At 39.0% G+C, this 20,016-nt stretch overlaps 1 protein-coding gene across 2 annotated transcripts; it reads left to right on the top strand.

Moving 5' to 3' along the window:
- Positions 1-9,018: 9,018 nt before the first annotated feature.
- Positions 9,019-19,165, top strand: dele1 (DAP3 binding cell death enhancer 1). 2 transcript variants are annotated; one of them, XM_084719231.1, is made up of 12 exons: positions 9,019-9,233; positions 11,393-11,510; positions 11,969-12,071; positions 13,180-13,315; positions 13,506-13,736; positions 13,866-13,948; positions 14,060-14,153; positions 14,527-14,669; positions 14,803-14,961; positions 16,499-16,591; positions 17,948-18,107; positions 18,233-19,165. In XM_084719231.1, the coding sequence occupies exons 1-12, from the start codon at positions 9,203-9,205 to the stop codon at positions 18,487-18,489; spliced, it is 1,608 nt and encodes a 535-aa protein (XP_084575357.1). In that variant the 5' UTR covers positions 9,019-9,202; the 3' UTR covers positions 18,490-19,165. The 2 variants fall into 2 exon arrangements, with proteins under 2 accessions (XP_084575357.1, XP_084575358.1); XM_084719232.1 differs by having other exon boundaries at positions 18,236-19,165.
- Positions 19,166-20,016: the final 851 nt, after the last annotated feature.

Genomic DNA, 20,016 nt, shown 5'->3' on the forward strand with positions numbered 1-20,016 from the left:
GGGAGAGAGGGGCAAGAAACACCCCCTGTTCCTTTTCTTTAACTCCCCCCGCCCCCTTTCACTTAATTTAGTACACAAATCTCTCTCTCAGTTCAAGCTGTGTGAGGCTTGAAGGATTTGCTGCTGTGGCCTTGTACTGCATTTCACAGATGTATAAGGACAGTCACTTCTTTACTTCAACACAGGCCATGTTTTCTCTGTCTGAGGGGCTCCAGGCAGACAAACAACATCTACAACTTCGCCTGGGGCTCACTCTGCTCTGAACAAATCCTCTGTAATCCTCAATTCAGCGTCCACAGATTACGTGGATAGATAGCCGAGGCCCGTGATAAGACAAGATACACATCTCAACCAGAAACACACACACATCCTGAAAGCCATCCTCACACCAGCAAACACAGCTAACAAAATAAACAGGTCATCCGGTTGGGTTCCACCACACGTCTGTCTATGTCTGGCCTCCCTCCCCTCCCTCTGAACGAGGACTACGAGGGCTCCAGATTCCAGAGGTCGGGGTGAAGGTGCAGTGGAGGGGTGTATCGCAGCAGTGAGCGTGTGAGTGTGTGTGTGTGCATGTGAGTGTGTGAAGGGGGAGCATGCAACAGTGCTTAGGATAAAAAGAACCCTATCAGTTGTGGAAGAAGCAAAGTAAAAAAAATACTCTGTAACAAATAAAAATCCTCCATTTAAAATTTAAAGTCTTATCAGCAAGATGTATTTACAGGAGCAGTGTGTAGGATTTAGTGACATCTAGCTGTGAGCTTGCTGATTTCAAGCACTTCGCCTCACCCTCTCCTTCTAAGCATGTGAGAAAACCTACGGTGGCCATGAAACTTAACAATATTGCCTCCAAGTAACATTCCATTTTTGGCATTTTACTCTCAGTTATGGTACAATACTTCAAAAAAGAGTGACAGCCCAATGGAAACTAAGCAGTTTTTTTTTAATTTGTCACATGACTCTGTAGGTCACGTTGAATCTGTTTTGTGCAGCCTTCCCCACATGGTTCAGCTCCATCATCTCTCTCCAGAAAAATGGTCTCAAAATGTCTTTTTCTGTCATTTAACAGTCTGGAGAAAACTGTATTCATATTATTAGATGAGTAAAACTTCATTTTTAAATGTTTAATGTATTATATTTGATAATTAAGCAATGCGGAATTGCTGAAATGTAAATGTTGCTTTGAAATAACACCTTGCCACTATGGATTTACATCATGACATTTTTTGGTGCATTTAAGTTTATTTACTGTTCAACTGTAAGATATGATGTAAACTGCATTGATAACTATTTTATACTATTTTAACATATTAGCAGTGACCTTTCAAGAAGCAAAAGTAAAAGCACTTATTTTGCAGAAAAATGTCCTATGACTGATATTTTATCACAGCATGGCAGTAGTAGCATGTTACTGTTGTAACTAGTTGATCTGTAAGTAGTTTTAACTACTTTATATATTTAGTCTAGTGGTTCTCAACTGAGGGGTCGGATCTCTTCAAACGGGTCTCAAGATAAGAGGTCAGAAGGGATAACAAGAAAAAACAGATCAAAGTGTATTCATTTCATCCAAGCCATTCAGAGTTTTCTCTAATCATTGTTTGTTGTGAATTATTGGATAATTTTACCTCAACCTGAACAATTAATTAGATGAAAATCTGAGAGGTTTAGAGGGGAAATAACTCTCAGGTGTAACTGCTAACAACTCATAGACTCACTGTCTCTCTTACTTCTGGAAGATTTATTAATTTACAACAAAGTGAGACAGTGTGTGGGAGTTCTCATTTTTATTCAAATTGTGCTTTCTGTCAATGCTCCCGTCACATATTCAAACATGTTGAGGCTCTTTAAAAACATTTTTTAGCTCACAGGCATTTGGAGCATGACAAAACACTGCTTTTCAGTTATGGGTCACCAGCTAAAATGGTTTAATCTTTGACAGTGAGTACTGTTTAAAAGTTTGGAATCACATGCTCTATTTAAGTTATTCTTCTTTCCTTCAATAATGGCTACTTTAAGAGAGATTAATAGAATAATTCAGACACTAAATGTATTATTTACATTTGAAATAGTTTGGGCCCCCGAAAAGGAATAATTAAATGATTAAAATCTCAACTTTTAATCTCAACTAAAATATATAAAATGTAGAAAATACTAAAACACAATACTGAGCTTTGGCTCTGCTGCCTGGTAATTAGCCAGTTAATTGATTTTAAATTCCATGTTTAATCAATCATCAATCACTGTAAATCCATTAATTTCCATCTTGCATTAGTTCAGAGCTATAATCAGTGGTGGACTGTAACTAAGAACATTATCTACATCAAGTACTGTACTTATTTTATACTTAACTTGAATTCCATTTTATCCAACTTTATGCTTCTACACTATATCCCAGGGGCAAATACTGTACTTTTCAATCCACAAAGCTGGAAAAGGCTGTTTTCTGACAGTTTAGAGATACGCTACAGACAGTTGATGATCTTATAGACCATGATGCATTTGCATCACTGTAGATTAAACCTAATCAAGAGGGTGGCATTACATAAATCATTAGCCCACAGGAGAAGCCAGATATAGGTAGTTATTGTAATTATCCAGTAAAACAGAGAAACCAGGTGCAGCTAGGTAAAGGTAGGGGTGGGACTATTTGTTTATCTCTCTCTCTCTCTTTAATATGGTTGTGTCTAGAAAGGAACCCCACACCTCTGAAAGATTTTGCAAATGATCTTTCCCTTACCCTAACCAAGTGTTTCTGTCCTTAAACCTACCCTAATTTGTCACATTATAAAATGTAATTAATTTGTACATCTTGAACGGTGAAGAAACAATGCACACATATCTTGCGAGCGAGTGTTCCCTTCTAGACATAACCTAAATTTGTCGCAGCTCCATTCTCCCAGTTTCCCTCCTGTCCCTCTGCCTCAGTAATTTTCCACTCTCCCCTGCCTCTGCTCCACTCTACCTGCAGGCCACGCCCACCTCATCAGCCCAACTCCACTCACCTGCGAGCTCAGCTGCAGCTCGTTCCCAATCAGCCCAGTATATAAGCCTCTCCAGCACGCTGACTCCTCGCCAGATTGTTCTTCAGCACGCATGCGAGACTTTCCAGCACTTCTTACCTGCCTGATCTCCTGTTGCTGACCCTGCCTGCCTCTGACAGACAGACTTTTAAGTATATATAATATTTAATATGTAAATTAATGTTCAATTAAATGTCTTATTATTAAATTTGATCAAATAAATTAAGAATTTTGAATGGAAGAATTAATTTAATAAATAGGAAGAAATTAGATTTGAGGGTATTTGCTGCATTGTGAATGCCAAATGAACCACAACTGATGACCTTCGCTGAGTCATGAACAACAGAATATTTGATCATTTTGTCAGTTTGTTTTGTCATTGAAGCACCTAATGACTTTGATTAGCCATAGCATGAAGAACTGAGAACAAAGTTAATGTATATTGAGAGAAACTTTTTTTATTGACCTCTGCTGCCCCAAGGGCAAATGTTCAGCAACAACAAAGGATAGTTCACTGAAAAATTCAAATTCAAGCATCATCTACTCACCCTCATGCTGATTCAGGCTGGAGTTTATTTTGTTAGTCCTCAAAATGCTGCTGGAGTTTCACAGGAAAACCATGTTGGAGAATCTCAAACAGTCTAAGTGAATGGTGACCAATTTTCAAACAGAGAAAACAACTGGCAATAAAACATAAAATGACTCCATACAGCTCACCCGGTGTAATCCAAGTCTCTTAAAGTCCCAACTTGCTGTTTGCACAGTCACACCACACACACCCAGTTCAGACCGTGTCCATGTGCACATGAACATGGCTCCAAGCTGAGGATCTACAGTGAAGATTTAGGATAAAAACATGGTCTAAATAACTTTTTTTAGTCAACTTGAGATGTTGGGACTTCAGAAGACTTGGAATACAGATTATAAATGCAGATGCACGCTGACGCTCATCAAACACAATAAAATAGTTTTATTTTATTCTGACTTCTGTCAGACACAAAGTCACAGAGCAGCCCTGGATGTGTCTGTAAGCAGGACACAGACAGACTGCAGCACAGCTAACATCAGACAGACAGAGGGACTATAAACGCTAAACTTGAAGAGAAGGAAACACAAGTTTACCTGATTACTGTTCACCCTGTTCACAATCAATATGTTATTTTCTCTTTAGTTTTGCTTCTTCCTCTCATCAAAGTTGTAAACACTGACACCCCCTTTGACATGAGGGAGAGGCGGGACCCTTGCATACCTCGCGTGACCCTACACATCTTGCTTAGTGTGCGTACAAGGCCAATAAGCGACGGCGCTGGGGCTGACCAGCTCCGCTAGTGTCACTTGACAGGGGAGAACATGGTTGTCACACTTATTCCCACAAATACCCTTCAATTTTGAATTAGGTTTCCATTCAGTAAATCATAAAAGACTCCAGATCATTCCCTAAACTACAACAGTGGAATCTGAATATTTTGGGAATGTGTCTTTCTTCAGGCCCTCTGCAGTCTACTCCATGGTTGGATTCAGTTTGTTTAAACCGCGATTCGTCAGTCCAGTAAGTAGAACCAGACAAATTTTCTTAGTGCCACCCACCCTGACTTGAATAATGAATACAATTATGAGACCAATTGCCTATTTATATCTGCACAGATTTTGATGTCAAGCTTTCAGTTTCTTTTACCACTGACTGATGAGTTCCTCTATTCTTATTTAACAGTTACACTCTTTCTACCCTTGTAGTTGTCAGTCAGGTTGAACCATTATACAGCATTTTCTTCTCCATGTACATGTGACAAGAGGGGGGTCAGTTTGTTTGGTGTAGTGGTGGTGGTGTCAATGAGAGAACAGAATAAGCTAAACACCACCACCTGGGGAATTTCAGCCCAGGAAATACCTCAAAGAACCTTGAATATTGTTTAGAAAGTAGATAGTTAGGCACACAGGGTCATTACTGATGAAGACGCAGATGTGTTGTTACAGTTAGATGAAAGATTATATTTGTAGTAATAAGCAAGATAAAGCAATAAACAGGGACTGGAGCTGCTGGAAAAGAAGAAAAAAGTATTAATGAACAAGACATAATCCAAAATTAATGTGGTGGATAAAATTACCTTATTACAATTCATGCTACAAAAAGCCTCCATATAAATTCTAAAAACAGTGAACGTTACAAAAAAATAAAACTCCATCCAACGTAAGCAAAACTAAAGAAACTATAGGGAAACTGAGCAGAGGCCACTTGTTGAGAGGGAGACTACACAGGAGTGTCTAGAGGTGCTACTACTACTCACCACAGGTGAGCACAGCAAACGTCACAGCAATCCCCAAAACAAAAATGGTGCAGTCTATGGTGTCCCAGTGTGATTACTCACATGCAAAAGCGAAAGGACCTCACCACAGGTGCCTAGCCCCCCCAACAATATGGCTCTCTGCTCCTGAAATGGAAAACACACAAAAATAATAAAAAATCCAAATACAAATATCCCAGTTGGCTTAACAAGAATCCAAAATAAATGACTGGACTATAAGAACTCAGTAAGGGCAGCTATGACAAAATAATAGGCAAACTGGGGAGAACTAAACCACTAATCAATAGTTAAACAATAAGTAAACCAATGAATAACTGAAGGTTAACTTAATGGTAAATAAAGGCCAAAACAGCTAAACCAGTGAGCAGAACAAATAATGTAATGATAGTGGGCAATAGCAGCAGGTGAACCTGAAAAAGGGGAAACCAGAATTAGCCAGGCTCATCATACTGTACATTAAGATTTTGATGTCTTAACCCATTCAGCACCTCTGGTGTGGGGCTCTGACCGGATACAGGTGGGCAGGAGGACAGTCATACTGTACCTGGCCAGCCAACATATCACAACTGCTAAAGAAAAAACAACTAACAGGTAGTACAGATAAAGTTATGCACAAAATGTGTTTTTGGCACATACCTGGAGCAAAATAAAAAAAACAACAAACAAAAGCAGCCACAGTACAGACAGAGCAGGAGGCAGAAAAGGGGAGAACAAAGGCTAACAGGTGCCTTATATTGGTTGGCTGAAGGAGGAGTCAGGCCAAGACTGCATTCACTCACTACACATGTTCTCCTGCACTACTGGGAGTATTTCAAAATACCATCTATTTGTGAAGAGGACTTTCTACAGCCTAAAAGTATGATTGACTGTTCAAAAATATGATGTAGGCCTCTCAGCCACCTGTCTCTACCAAATAAAGCTCTTGTGGCAGGTAATTCAAAACTTTCAAATGGTAGTGTGTTTTTATGTCAAATCTTAATACTTGAGTAAATGTACTTCCCACCACTGCCTTCAATAATACCCAGCAGCTCTATCACCATGTTTATACCCATTGCCAGGAATTTTTGTGAACAAGCAGGCAGCCAAAAAGTCATAAACTCCAGTAACGGGGGAGAAATGGTTGAAAACTTACCAAAAAAAAACAGCAAATGAGATTTCAAAAATTGCTCAGCGCTTATGAAGTTCCCTCCCTGCTGTAAAAATTTCTCCAACTTGAGAACTCGAGTTCAGGCTGGAACACGGGTAAAAACAAACTGCTCAATTAGTCAGGTCTGGTGGGACTCTGTTTCCAGCTCAACGCGGTGTTTTCCATATTGCCCAGACAAATTTGGCCCCAGGCGAATCAGCAAACATTATTTGGCAGTGCAGAGATCTTTCTAACATTACAAACCACTGCAGACGAGTCTTATTCGCCCAAGGAGGATGGTAAGTGAAAGACATGATGACTGTGTCACCATGGAAACTGGTCAAAGACTGAATTATTCCAAGTTTAATCTGACTTCACAAGTGCAGCTCTCCTCTCTGCAGCCCCCCAATGAAGTAAATCCCCCCCATCGTCTGACTGGAAGACAGTGTGTTTCCAGTAAGAGTCAAGGCGTGCGTCACCGCTTGACCCGTGGGCCAAGTAAAGAAAAGCCAAACGGCCCTGCGGAGTGACTGATGAGCTCTAGACAGTTTACTAAATCAGTCCCTGAACCCCTGAGTAAACCTTTTATTCTTCTAGTTAGACAGATCAGCACCACCCATCTCTGGTTAAAGCAGTCTCCTTATTCACTGCAGCAGCTCACAGCCTATTACACATTTATTCTAAGAACTGAGCTGGCCTTCTAATCCTCAGAAACCTTAACTAGATGTAACAAACATGTCCTCAGAGAAACCGTGTATGAAATAGAAGGACTACAGAAGCAAGAAGTGAAGGAATTATTGGCAAAAGATTAGTTATTTTTTAATTAGACACCATCATAAAGCCTGGTGGTTTCTATGTCTTATTCATGGCTGCGCAGAAACCTCATTTGAAAATAAAATATTGCTTCCCTCGGTGAGCTGAATCTCTACAAATGATTGATTTTAGGAATAAAGGTATTCAGTGCATAAGATATTTCTATTTTAGCATTGCTACAATGTGAAACTAACAAATTGTGAAGTGTGGACTGGTTTTAAACCCGTCCACATCTATAGTTCCATATTTATGCAGCCTGTAAATCTAATACTCATGTGCCTACATTTAAATGCTGGGTAGTGCTGTGATGTAAAGTTAAGACCTGCACCTCTAGTGATGAGTAAATACTCTTATGTTTGCTATTTTTTGTAATGTAATACAACAAAAACAATAGTATTTTTTCACCATCTTGTTGCACTTTAAACTCACAGGGTCCTCAAAACTCTGCAGCACATAAATCTGAGCCAGGATTTCAGATGTATGGAGATTAAAAGTCCCTTACAGGCACCGTCATGAGACACATTAACAACATCGCTAATGTAAACCCTGCAGCAGCACAGAGTTTACATGTGCACAATGAGAAACAAGTATATATTTTGTTTGCTTCATTAAGGGCACGCTATAAATTTTTCCCTCAGTTATCATCTTTATTGCTCAAAGAAAATAAAATCAGTCTAATAAAGCACTAATACTCTTTTAGACCCCAAGATCATGGTAGAATTCTTCTCCATACCTTCAGGTATAAAGATCTTGTGGGAAAATTTTATTTATTTATTCATTCATTTCCTTTTTATTTTTGTTTGGCCTCAAATTAGTCAACATTAAAAATACATATATCTTGGCTAAGAATACTTGAATCAGCCTGTATCATATGACTGTGTGCAGAAGAAATGTAATTGTGCAAATTTATTAATCAATAATAAACATTCCAGTATTAATGTACACAGCATCTAAGAGCACAATATATTGTCCTTATACAAATTTGCAGTCCCAGGCAATATGAGCTATGGAATTTGTGCAAATAAATACACACACACAACCTTAGATCATAAACAGACATAACAAAATCTACATTTATGCACCATCTCATGTCATGTTAACATTGTATGCCTGATTCCATTCATGAATAAATAACATCCTACTATATAACCCACATAGGCCTAAGGTATGATTAGTTATCTTTCTTCAATTTGTAATTTCAGATATATCTTCAAGGCATGAAGTTTTTTGTTTATTTGTTTTTGACTAGGACCTAATTATAGAAGTGAAAGTACTGAGACTTTACTTAGAGTACACCTCAGCACTCCACACATTCAGTTCAATTCAGTTCAACGCAGTTCAATTCAATTTAAAAGAGCTTTATTGGCAGGGGCAGGGGAGACAATTAAATCGCCAAAATGGTTGTCAGAAATAATAACAACGAAGAGAAAAGAATATTCTGCCAAAACAAGTGAAAAAACAAGCAAAAAATAAATTGCCAAAGTGAGTGTAAAATAAAAACCACAAAAATGTACATAAACATTTTGCTCTTAGAAATACAAATGTGTACAAACATGCAGATTTTCAGTTAAAAATATAATCACAAAGGAGAGAGAACTGTATGAACACTGCAGTCTTTTTTTATGAATGTATTTACCGATGTTTGGTCCTCTGACTGCACGCTCCCTGGTCTGTTGTGGTTCTGTTGTTCCCGCCACATCGCACGGCGGCGCTGTGACGCTGCGAACGTTCTCTGTTGCGTCATTTGAGACACTTCCGTGTTGGTGTTCCGACTGATCTCGTGACAGGCTTTATTTATCCCCAGCCAAACTTCAGGAGTGGATATACGACGAGAGCCCGGAGCTGCCGTTCGCCGCGGTTCGTCGTGGGCCCAGATGTGTCCAGACATGTCTTCTCGGAGATTTGTCTTAAGTTAGAGCCGGCCGCCGTAAAGACGAACCATGTGGAGAATTCAAGGTTTTGTTGGAAGAGGTGAGAGAAATGTCATTGGAGGAAACTCCCCCTTTTCACCCAGTGCCATGTTGTTTCCTCATGCAGATTAATTATTACAAAGTATCGTTTTTTCTAAGTCGTAAACGCTTTACGTGAGCTGTCCATCGAGTCCAGCTAACACTGAACACTGAACGGAAGTCGATTCATGTTAATAATAAAGAAGCAGATTATTTGAGATCGTCTTTACTCAGTCGGTGTAACTGTAACTGACACCGTCAGCCGGTTTATTTTGGTCGAAGTCGGCTCCTGTTACTGACTTCTCACCACCTTTCTGGGCATTTCCGTGGTATTGAAGTTCTCCGAGGCTGTAATGCTGCTGTACATATAAACATACACTTCAGTGTTTACCTGCACGAAACACCTGCATGCTATATAGTCACATAAATCTCTTTCTCTGAACTGGATTTCAGTATTTATCATCACCCTATTGTATTTTATTACTATTTAGCTGGCATGCTGTGAAATTTCACATAACTTGCATGTGTGTTTTACTGATCTCTGTATGTGTCAGTCAGAAGTATGGACACATCTTCACATTAAATGTTTTTCTTTATTTTTAGAAACATGGTTCAGATTTTACAAACCGCGTGAACAGCTGCCATCAAAGCAAAATGCTGCCACAATAAAGTTTGTAAAATATCAAAGAGCAAAAGCTTTTGCACACCTGTAGACCAGAGAGAAGGAGAAGGCCATGGGGTCGACCATAAAAAAGCAGAAACTACTCTGCACATTGTTGTTGTCAACATTGTTGTTATTAAATCTTGCAAGTACAGAAGACAGTGTGTGGGACTATTTTGCATTTTAGGAGTCTAAAATATAAAACATTTTTGCTCACTACATAATTATATGTAACACATACAAGTTTAACAGGAAGATCACATATTTTGGTTCCGACCACCTCTGTGAAATTCATTTGCATGAGAAAAAAAAGCCTGTTCTTCATTGGTAATTAGATGATATTTCAGAGCAGCAGAGGTGCCACTGCACATTGTAATTGAAAGCGTATGAAAATTTCATACCACAATTACAATGACCAAAGGTTAGCTGTATTATCATGCTTTTGTTCAAATGTGTTGAGAGTGTTGAAAAAGCACTGATACGCACAATAAAATCACTAAACCACACAGAAAACCTCAACAATTTGAAATCATGTCATTGTTTTTATTGGTGCAAATAAAACCCCATGTCGCATGCTGTGCTGTGTCTAAGAGACTGATGCCAACTTTGGTTGATGCTGGACAGTATTTACTTTGAGTTTTTCAGAGCACGATAATCAACCATGGTTGTAAACAATTAAAATTTGACGTGGTAACAATAATCATTGGGAACTTTATCCTGGTTTATTGTGAAACTTGTAATTGTTTCATCCCTGCTGCACATGTTCTGCTACCACTTTACACATTCAGTTGTTTCTAATTATTTCTTAGAAATGAACTAATTAGTAGTTGGAAATTCATAGAAAGGTTCTTGTAAAGGGACCATGTTCAATTCCAGTAAATCAATTCTAATTAGTTCAAGTGTATTGTCCAAAGAGTATTTTTGTCAGTGTGCAGCAGATCAGCTGCACTTGCAGAAATGTGAAATTTGTCTACAGTCAAGCATACAGAAGTTTCCAGTCGTAAAGTAACAGTGAATGAATATTTACTTGGGTTTAAATAGAAATTCATCAAATGCTTGTAAACTAGGAAAGTATCTAAAGTGAATTAAGCGTCTCGGAGCTTAATCTCTCTTTTCTCTGTACTATCATATTATCATATCGTTGTTGAAGTGTCACAGTTTCAGGATTCAGTTAAAAATAGATCAAAATGAGCATTCAGTTTCAATAATTGAAATCGGAGGCGGAATCAGTGATTTTCCCAGTGTTTTTGTTTTGTTCTCCACCCCCACCGATTGCAGTGCCCGTCACACATCTGAATTAAAGAATAAATTAAATTAAATTAAATTTAAATTAAATTTCCCTTATACATTGTTCTTTCCAGGACATTTTCTAGGAATTCGACAGGAAATTATGTAACATCTTTTGTGTGTCAAGTATTCCTGAAGAGGCTCAACCTCCTGTCTCTCCCTGAAATTCAAACACTGGACATTAATGCCTCATTTCTTCTGTTTTTTTTTTTCTTTGTCCCATCACTGCTCAGTTCTGCATCGATGTTATGGCAACAACCCCCTGCGACTGCCACAGAACCACCATGTGGAGGACGAGGTCATCAACAGCTCAACTGTCCTGTCCACCTCTCGACATTCCTCTGACATCAGGTACTTTCCACACGTCCACCCCGTCTTTTCAATCCTCACACTATGTACAGGCCTGATGACAAAAGCCTAGAAAGAAGGAAGACAGAAATGGAAAAGAAAAGCACTGAGCGTCTCACTTTGATCTCAGGACTTCTTTGCCCTCAAACCACTGGCCATATTATCAGCCGATGAAAAGAGGACCTTTGAGTTAAGGTCGAACTTCAGAGACTGCCCTCTTACCCATGCTTTCTTGTTCCTTTACCCCTTCTTTGAACCCGCTCTCTGCTTGGAGCACCCTGGTTGCTTCCCTTTCAGCTGGTTGCATCATCCAGCAGCATCTGCTGTGTGCATGAACGGGGATAGTCGAGGGAACAGAAACAAAGCCGTCAGTGTTTTTGTGATGTCTTAATACAGTAGACTGGAAGGAGAAACAGACATACATATACACATATATTTCATTTGTGCTGTTTTTCTGCCAGCTCTCAGAAAGAGGAGGATGGAGAGAGGAGGAAGAAACGGAGGACCTTTCAGTTTGGCTATGCTGAGCTTCCACGTTACACAGCTCTGGATGCTGTGGGATGGGTACGTTTGTTGTTGTTATGTTTTCAAGTGGCAAAGACCAAACATGTATGAAAGTATGTCCTGAATGACTTTTAGAATTTAAAGAAGAGACGGCTCATGAACAGTCTGGACTGATCACACAAATGGTGCCTGATGGTTTGGCTTCCATACAAGGTCAGCAACAAAACATATTTTCACCACTTAAATAGGCCCACCAAAAAAATCAATGAGTGAGTCCAGTTTAACCCTTTCTAACAAACTAACAGATTGAAGCAGTGGTAGACCAGCAATTCTTGTATTCTGCAAGGCATAATGACTGATTTTGCCAAAGGAGTCTGGTGGTTTTGGAGAGAGCGATATTTGGCTAAAATACGTTTTGTTGCTGACCCTGTCCACAGTGGTACACTGCTTAGCTTCCTGCTGCTTCTCCAAACTGGAGGTGTGCTGACCACTATCTACTGCAGGGAATACACTGACTATGAATATGTGCCTCATACAACCCCACTTCAAAAAAAACCCAAACTACTTTGTTTAACCCTTTAAACAACCATAACATACAAAAACAGCCATTAAAACAACTGTTCAACACCAGACCACTTTAAATTGTAATCCTCATGCTGAACCTGAAGCTGTGACCAGATGATTTGTTCCTTTAGCACCACTCAGTGGTTGCATTTGCTAACTGCTTTTAAAGTATACAGCAGGGGTGTCCAACTGTGTGTCAAACTGTCTGCAGGTTTTCATAACAACCAGCATCACACATAAACTGCTGTAAAAGGTTACTACAGTTGCAAGCAAAGGTGCTGTTTTTTTCATAACCTGATTTTCCTGCATAATTACTTTAACAATAATAACAGTAATAAGTAATAGTATTAATAGTAGTACTAATAATGATAGTGGTATAGGTGATTGAAGTAATAGCAGCAATAAACTTTCCAAAACAGGATTTACAAGATTCTTTACAAGATAAAAGTGCAAAGGATGCTTATCAGTGTGGTGAGAAAATCTGCAAACTGTTGGCTTTCTGTGTCACATGGTTGGCCGCTCCTGGTATATACTATGTTTGTACCAGGAGTACCATCTCATGTTCTCACGGGGGTGATGACATTGGGGCTGATGTTTCTCCTAGGGTGCTGCAGCAGCTCTGTTCATGCAGATCTGCAGGAGGCTCCACTTCCAGCTCTCTTCTGGCACTGAGCCGACTGGAACCCTGACAGCACCCTCCACTCTGCGCAAGTGTGGCTACCGCATCCTGCTAGAGATCTGTGAGTATTTATCACATTATTGTAACTAAACAGAAGGCCCAATGATAGGTCAAGTTTAAAATCCATGGCCCAGATGTGTGGTTTTTTTTTACCCAAACGACATTTAATCATTTCTTTCTTTTTTTTTTTTTTTAATCTTGCGTGATCAGAATTCTGACTTTGATTTGTTGTGTCTGTCTGGATTCTCCAGTGGCTAAACGTCATGTCCTGCCCAGAGGACGGAGTGTGTTGTGTCTGCAGAGGGTGCCAGAGAGACAAAACCAAGATGAGTCCCCAGCTCAGAGCAGCAGCAGCAGCAGCAGCAGCAGCAACAGCACATCTGACACCAGTGTTCACAGCAGCAGTGAGCAGGAACATCTGACTGCTGACTGCTCCTCTGACCAGCAGAGGGCACTCCTGAACCAGGATTCTCCTATTCCAGGTTTGTTCAGTGCTCTGTGCTACTCAGGGTTAACAGACTGTTTAATTACAGCATTTTATAAGTCAAATTACTCTAAACAAAATGTGTGTTGGAGCTGGAGAATAATATTTTTTCTTGTCTGCCTTACAGAGGAATCACCTCTGTCAGCAACTTGTCCTCTGCAGAATGATGTGGATCAAGACACAACAGACACAAAAGATACACATGAGAAGGTGAAAGTCTGCCTGCTTTAGTTGGTGTGAAGTTTATTTAAAAAAAAGTAACTAACTGACCTGTTATCTAATCTTGCTTTATTGGTCTTTTATCCTCCTCTGTGTTTTCAGGATGTGTTGTCTGATGAGGAGAGGCTGGCAGGAGCAGCACTGAACCTCAAACATGTGGGAGACACCAGCGTTCCTGTCATCCTCAACATCATCGGTAATGATTTATTGACGTAGTTACATACCAAATAATCTTTACACATTCACTCATAGTCAGGACAATCCATGTTGTACAAACCAAATACTGTACTTGTACAAGATAGCTAACCAACTTACAGTGGAGGACTTGTCATCACTTTTTATTGTCAAATTACAATGTTGAGCTTGTCTTGTGCTCCTGCAGTGCAATTTTCTTCAACCATAAATCATATATTAAATAGGCTTTCAACCTATTTAACACACCGGTTATGGCTCCAACTTGCTGTTTGGATTTGCATTTGCCACATTTTGCTCCATTAAATGTTTTTTACAAAATGAAGTATATTTGTCCTCCTTAATCCATAAAATCTTCATCTCTCTGTTTATTGCAGGTCTAGAAAGTGTTAAGAGTGGGAACTTCAAGGAAGCTTTTATATGCTTTGTGGCTGCAGCTGAGCAGGGTTACAGCAAGGCCCAGTTCAACACGGGTGTGTGCTATGAGAAAGGCAGAGGAGTCAGCAAGGACAAAGAGAAAGTAAGAATCCAGAGAGCAAACGATATCATCCTGAGGACATCATCATCCTCATCATCGTCCTCATTCTCCTCCAATATCAGAAATCAGTCTTGAGATGATTCTCATGTTTTTGTTTTTGTGTTTTTTTTTTAAGGCTCTGTACTACTACTCAAAGGCAGCTGCTGGGGGTCACAGACAGGCTCAGTACCGCTATGCAAAGCTGCTCCTGACCAGCAGGGGGCAGCAGAGTTTAGAGGAGCTGAACATGGCCATCAGGTTACTGGAACAGTCTGCTGCAGCGGGACTCACCAAGGTAGAAATCAAGACCAAATCTTATAAACTCTGATTTATTTTGTCATAGAACACATTTTCACTCAACTAAAAGAACATTCAAACAGTGTTACCAGTACTACTACTACTAATAACAACAACAACGACGATGATAATACTACTACTACTAATGATGATGATAATGATCAGCAGTGCTTCATCACATTACTTTTTTCATGTTGTGCGATATTATATTGTACTACATCTAGAGAACTTATTTAAAAATCTGACATTTTCAGTTTCATGTAGGGGTTGGCAGATAAGTCCTACTGACTATTGATTCTACTGATAAGAATTTTGATTTGAGTATTGATACTAGTGTCAGTAGGGTCAATACAAAAATATGGATCCATCACATGTTAGATGACATCACAGGGACATGAACATTTTTGCAATATGCTGCAGTATTTGCATGTCTGCTGCTGCTGTGTGCGTGTGCACAGTCTTCATTCTCATTCTTTATTTACCATTAAATCAGTTTTGTTTTCAAACATGCATGTAAATAAGTAATTAACAGATTATAATTTAAAGATATGTCTCATGTTTGGCAAATTATTTGGTGGTAATATATTCAGAAGATGAAAAGTAGTAAACTATGACATATTTCACACTCTCACGAAATAGTGCATTAGCTGCTTCTAACAATAAAAATATTGACAATGTTATTGATATTTGTGATCCAGGCCCCGATATTACTTTGTATCGAATCAAAACCCAATTTTGTGGTGTTGCCCAGCCCTCTTTCCAAGTTTCTGATGTTGTGTCGGTTCATTGTCACACTTTCGTGGACACATGAAAAGAACACAGTCATCATTTGTTATAACACCTGTGCTTTTTCTTCTCTGACAAGTCATAATGTCTGTTATTATAACTTGTTCGAAAGAGCCAGTTAAAAAGTACACCGGTGTTAAGCCATGAAAATACAACATTAAATTTTAGATTTAGGAAATCATAGAGAGTTTTCACTTTGTAAACAACATATGACTGAATGGCCTATATCATTGTACCGTTTTGTTAAAAATCACAGTAAACAGAGTTATGAAAAAGAAAAGCGGCATTTCACTTTACAGTATGCCTGTAGGCTAATAGGTTAATCAACGTAAAGTTGTACCTCTTGAAACCACAAAGAATATTACTTTTTTATTTCAGCTTAATTCAGAACCAGAGATTGCAAGTAAGATGCCTCTGTCTGTTTTGTAGAAAATATTACTAACAGCCTACTGGCCAGTTATCAATTAATTGTTCAATGAACTAATCATTTCAGCTCTATCACTCTCTGTCATTTAGTGGGAATGAATGAACCCAGTATCTTTGTTTTGATTGATCATAGGGCATGTTTGCACAAATGGTCACAAATGAAAAATTGAAAATGTAAATGTCTTTTACTGGAACTGTGCTTTGATAAAGAATCATCTAATGAGCATTTTTCCTTTAAAGGGTTGCTGTGGGTGTGTGTATCTCATTAATGTTGGCATATCCTTCCAGACTTGAACCAACCCTTTTTCTCTCTCCATCTTCAGGCTCAGGTCTGCCTGGCCTCGGTCTACTCTCAGGAGCCAGTGAGAGATGGGAGCAAGTCTGTCCACTACCTGAAGATGGCAGCAGAGAGCGGAGTGAGTGGCCTTCTAGATGCTTCCAGAGTTTTATCTGTGGCTTTATTGCTCAGGTTTCACTCTCCCCCCTCCCAGTAAAACAGAGTCTCCCCACCACCCTTCTCCTGTTCAGGTTCACAGCTTATTTGTAAACATCACTACTTGGATGGTTCTGCAATTTTCTGCTGCAGTTGTATTGAAATAATATTATCACTTACTCTTGCTATAAATCACTTTAGAGGTACAGTCCCAGTGTTGAGTCATGCAGAGCTATTGTGATTGTTTGATAGTGACATCTTCAGTCCTCTGCTTGTACTACTATGTCTATTTAAGTTCCAGGTGTCAGTTTGTAATGAGTAACACTATAGGGGAACTTGGGTAGTTTTCAACCTGACCCTGTTTTCCCATGTTTTTTTGTGTCGTACTGACTGGCAGAAGCCACGAAACTAAGCTACAACATAATCCTTCAGGGAAACTGCACCCCATCAAACTAAGTCCACGACAAGTCCTTGTTTTCACCACTGACAGGCTCAGATTGTTATAGTAAACGTTATGGAAAGGATCACAGCAGAAAGAGGACATTTTTAAAGAACAAGATATGTTTTGTCATACCAGAAATTGCGGTTTTATTGTTCTTGCCAAACTCACCAGACTCTCTTTGAAAAACTGTCATTTTAACACTATCATTGTCATCTTCATTCAGATGTGACAGAAACAAAAGTTAACCAAAATGTCTTGGTTCATCTTTCCACCGCTTCAACAGTCACCAGTTCTGGTTTGGTCGAAGTAAACTGTTTATGCACTGCGCTGGTTGTGAGAATTTGCCAGCTGCAGCAGTCTCGCTCAATACTGGACCAGCTTAAAAAAATGTTGCCTGGTTGGGTCAGAAATCTACATGTCTGAAGTCAACCTTTACTTGCTCCTTCACAAATTATTTTAGCAGTTATTAAATTACAACAAAGATTAAAGTTTATAGTCATGTTTAATCTAGTCTATGGTGATGTCTTTAAATGTCTTATTATTTTTTTTGGGTTTAAAACCTAAAGGTACTGTCAGTTTAAGTTGATTATAAATGGAAAAAAGTGAGAAATCTCCTTTTTTTGAGAGGCTGAGAACAACATTTTCTGTCATTTTGCATGAAAATTCTTTTTGCCATATTTACTTGCCCTACATGGCATTTTACTTTCCCTGGGCAAGTAGGCAGTCCCTATTGTTGATCCCTGATTTAGTTTCTAAGAAACAAAAAAAACATGGTTAGTTACTTTTAAGCTGCCTGGATGTCTCTGCACAAATGGCACCAAGTCAAGTTCTTGAACAACAGAAGATTGTTAAAGATTAAAAAGCCAAAATCCCATTTATTTTTGCTCATGTATGCAGGATGACACCGCACTGCTGTTCCTGGGAGAGTGTTTTGAGAGCGGCTTTGGGGTGCAGCAGAATCTGAGCACAGCGATTGAATATTACAAACGAGCTGCTCGAGCAGGCAACAAGCGGGCAAAGCACTTACTGACGCCTCCTAATGGCACAGACAGTAAGGGTAAGCACACATTTCTATTAGTCATTAGATTTTGTGCATTTTTAGCGATGGCACTGCATATGATAATCTATTAATGAGCCAAGACAGTCGTGATAATATCTCTCCTGTTTCCCTCTCCTCTTCAGCAGAAGACGCAGTGTTGCGCTCCATCCGTTCAGCTCCATGTTTCTCTCAAGCCGACCGTCGCCTCCAGCAGTTATTCTCCTCTCTGGCCAGCCGTGTCTGTCCCTCCGCCAGTCATCCTGTCACCCTTCCCCACCTGCCTCACTCCTGGAGCACCGGGAGCCTATGTGTTCCCCCGACGCTGTCCTCCACGCCTCTTCACCTCCATCCTCAAAGCACTGAGGGAGGAACCTGCCAGTGGACTGTAGGAATAGGATAATTAACCCCGAGCCATCACCGGCCAAACTGAGGAATGTATTTCATAGTCTGAATGTATTTTCACCAGAGGAGAAAGGTCAAAGTGTGTTAGGTGTGTGTACATATTGTGAAGTCTGCACTAGAGTGATTAGATTTTATACTTGGTATACGTTTTTTTTATAAGTATGAAAGAGTTGTTGGATTCAAGGTCTTATCAAGGGCAAAAGAATGGATAGAAGCTTTTCTATTATTTTTTTCTATACAGTCCAATGTTTTCTGTGATAAAAGTTCTCCTCTGGGTAAGAAAATGTGATCTAGGTGCCTTTGGGTGGGATGAGTATTTCAGGTGGTGACTTATTTCTCTCCCTACTAATGAGGGATTAATGACATTGAACGTGTCTTATAATTTCATGCCCTGCAAACTGTATTGTAGGTTTACACATCTGAAACTGAAAAGCTTTACATTAGTGTCATGTGTTAAACTTCAACAATACAACTAATAGTTAAGTCAAGTATATTTCATTGTTGTCTGTTGCAAAAAGAACGACAGAGGAGAAAGAGGGAAATTATAACATTTTCATGTTTCATGATAGTCCAGCCTGTTAAGTATATACATGCCAAAGTGAATTATGATGCACTGCAAGGACAATGTTCTACTGTTATACGCACAAGTTAAATAATTAAACCCTTAAAAGCTGTTTTGTGGCTGTGTGGCTACTTTTTGTTATGACCATAAATATTCACAGATGTGCAAACAAAGTTATTAATTAAATTAACTGAAAACTCAAACTAGGTGTGAAAAAAAACATTAAAAAAGGCAGCTGAAATAAAAATAAAAACCAGACTTAAGAAAAAAATAACTGAAACAAAGGTTTGCACTTACAAACCAAACTAAAATAGAATATAACAACAGGAAATGTCTTTAGTTTTAGTTTTTTTTTGTCAACACAACAAGCATGAGGAGACATTGATGGATCAGTTGTTTGAGGCTGTGACGTCTACAAGGCTGAGCTAATTTCCTTCACAAAATTTTGTTTGCATTTTAATATCTATTGTGAACTTCTTCAATCTTGCCCTTGACAGATACCCCCATATCATAATAGATTAATAAAACCAAAACTCATATTAAATTAAAACTCAACATTTTTAAACAATAAAAACTAAATAATGAGCAAACCCACACTGGAAACTAACTGAAACTAAACCAAACTGACAACAAAAATTAAAAACGACGTAAAAGTAATAAAAATTAATGAAAAATATGGAGCTATAATAATCCTATGATCAAAAACTAATTTAAGGAGCACTGATTATTGTAATATGTCTGTATTCATTATCATTTTAATTAAGCAGTAGGGGAGACTGGGGGATGTTGTAACACTCTCACTTTAGCCGATCAGAAAAGAGCTGATGTGAATGTCAATCAGTGAACATGATACCCTCCCATTTCCTTTTTGAGCTCATGGGTAAAGTTGCCTGTCTCTGTGAGCAACAGCGTGGATTTTATGACAAAAAAAATTAAAGGTAAAAAGGAGGAGATTTTTATTCA

Source organism: Lutjanus erythropterus, chromosome 5 (assembly GCF_056507025.1).
Source record: "Lutjanus erythropterus isolate fLutEry1 chromosome 5, fLutEry1.hap2, whole genome shotgun sequence".
In the NCBI taxonomy this organism is placed as follows: Eukaryota; Metazoa; Chordata; class Actinopteri; order Lutjaniformes; family Lutjanidae; genus Lutjanus; species Lutjanus erythropterus.

What these genes read in the sequence shown, in the direction of transcription:
- dele1 (XM_084719231.1), top strand. Translation starts at nt 9,203, where the DNA reads ATGTGGAGAATTCAAGGTTTTGTTGGAAGAG. An exon ending in CCGCATCCTGCTAGAGATCT is followed by an intron (nt 13,316 to 13,505) that starts GTGAGTATTTAT and finishes TGGATTCTCCAG; the next exon opens with TGGCTAAACGTCATGTCCTG. An exon ending in TCAGCAAGGACAAAGAGAAA is followed by an intron (nt 14,670 to 14,802) that starts GTAAGAATCCAG and finishes TTTTTTTTTAAG; the next exon opens with GCTCTGTACTACTACTCAAA.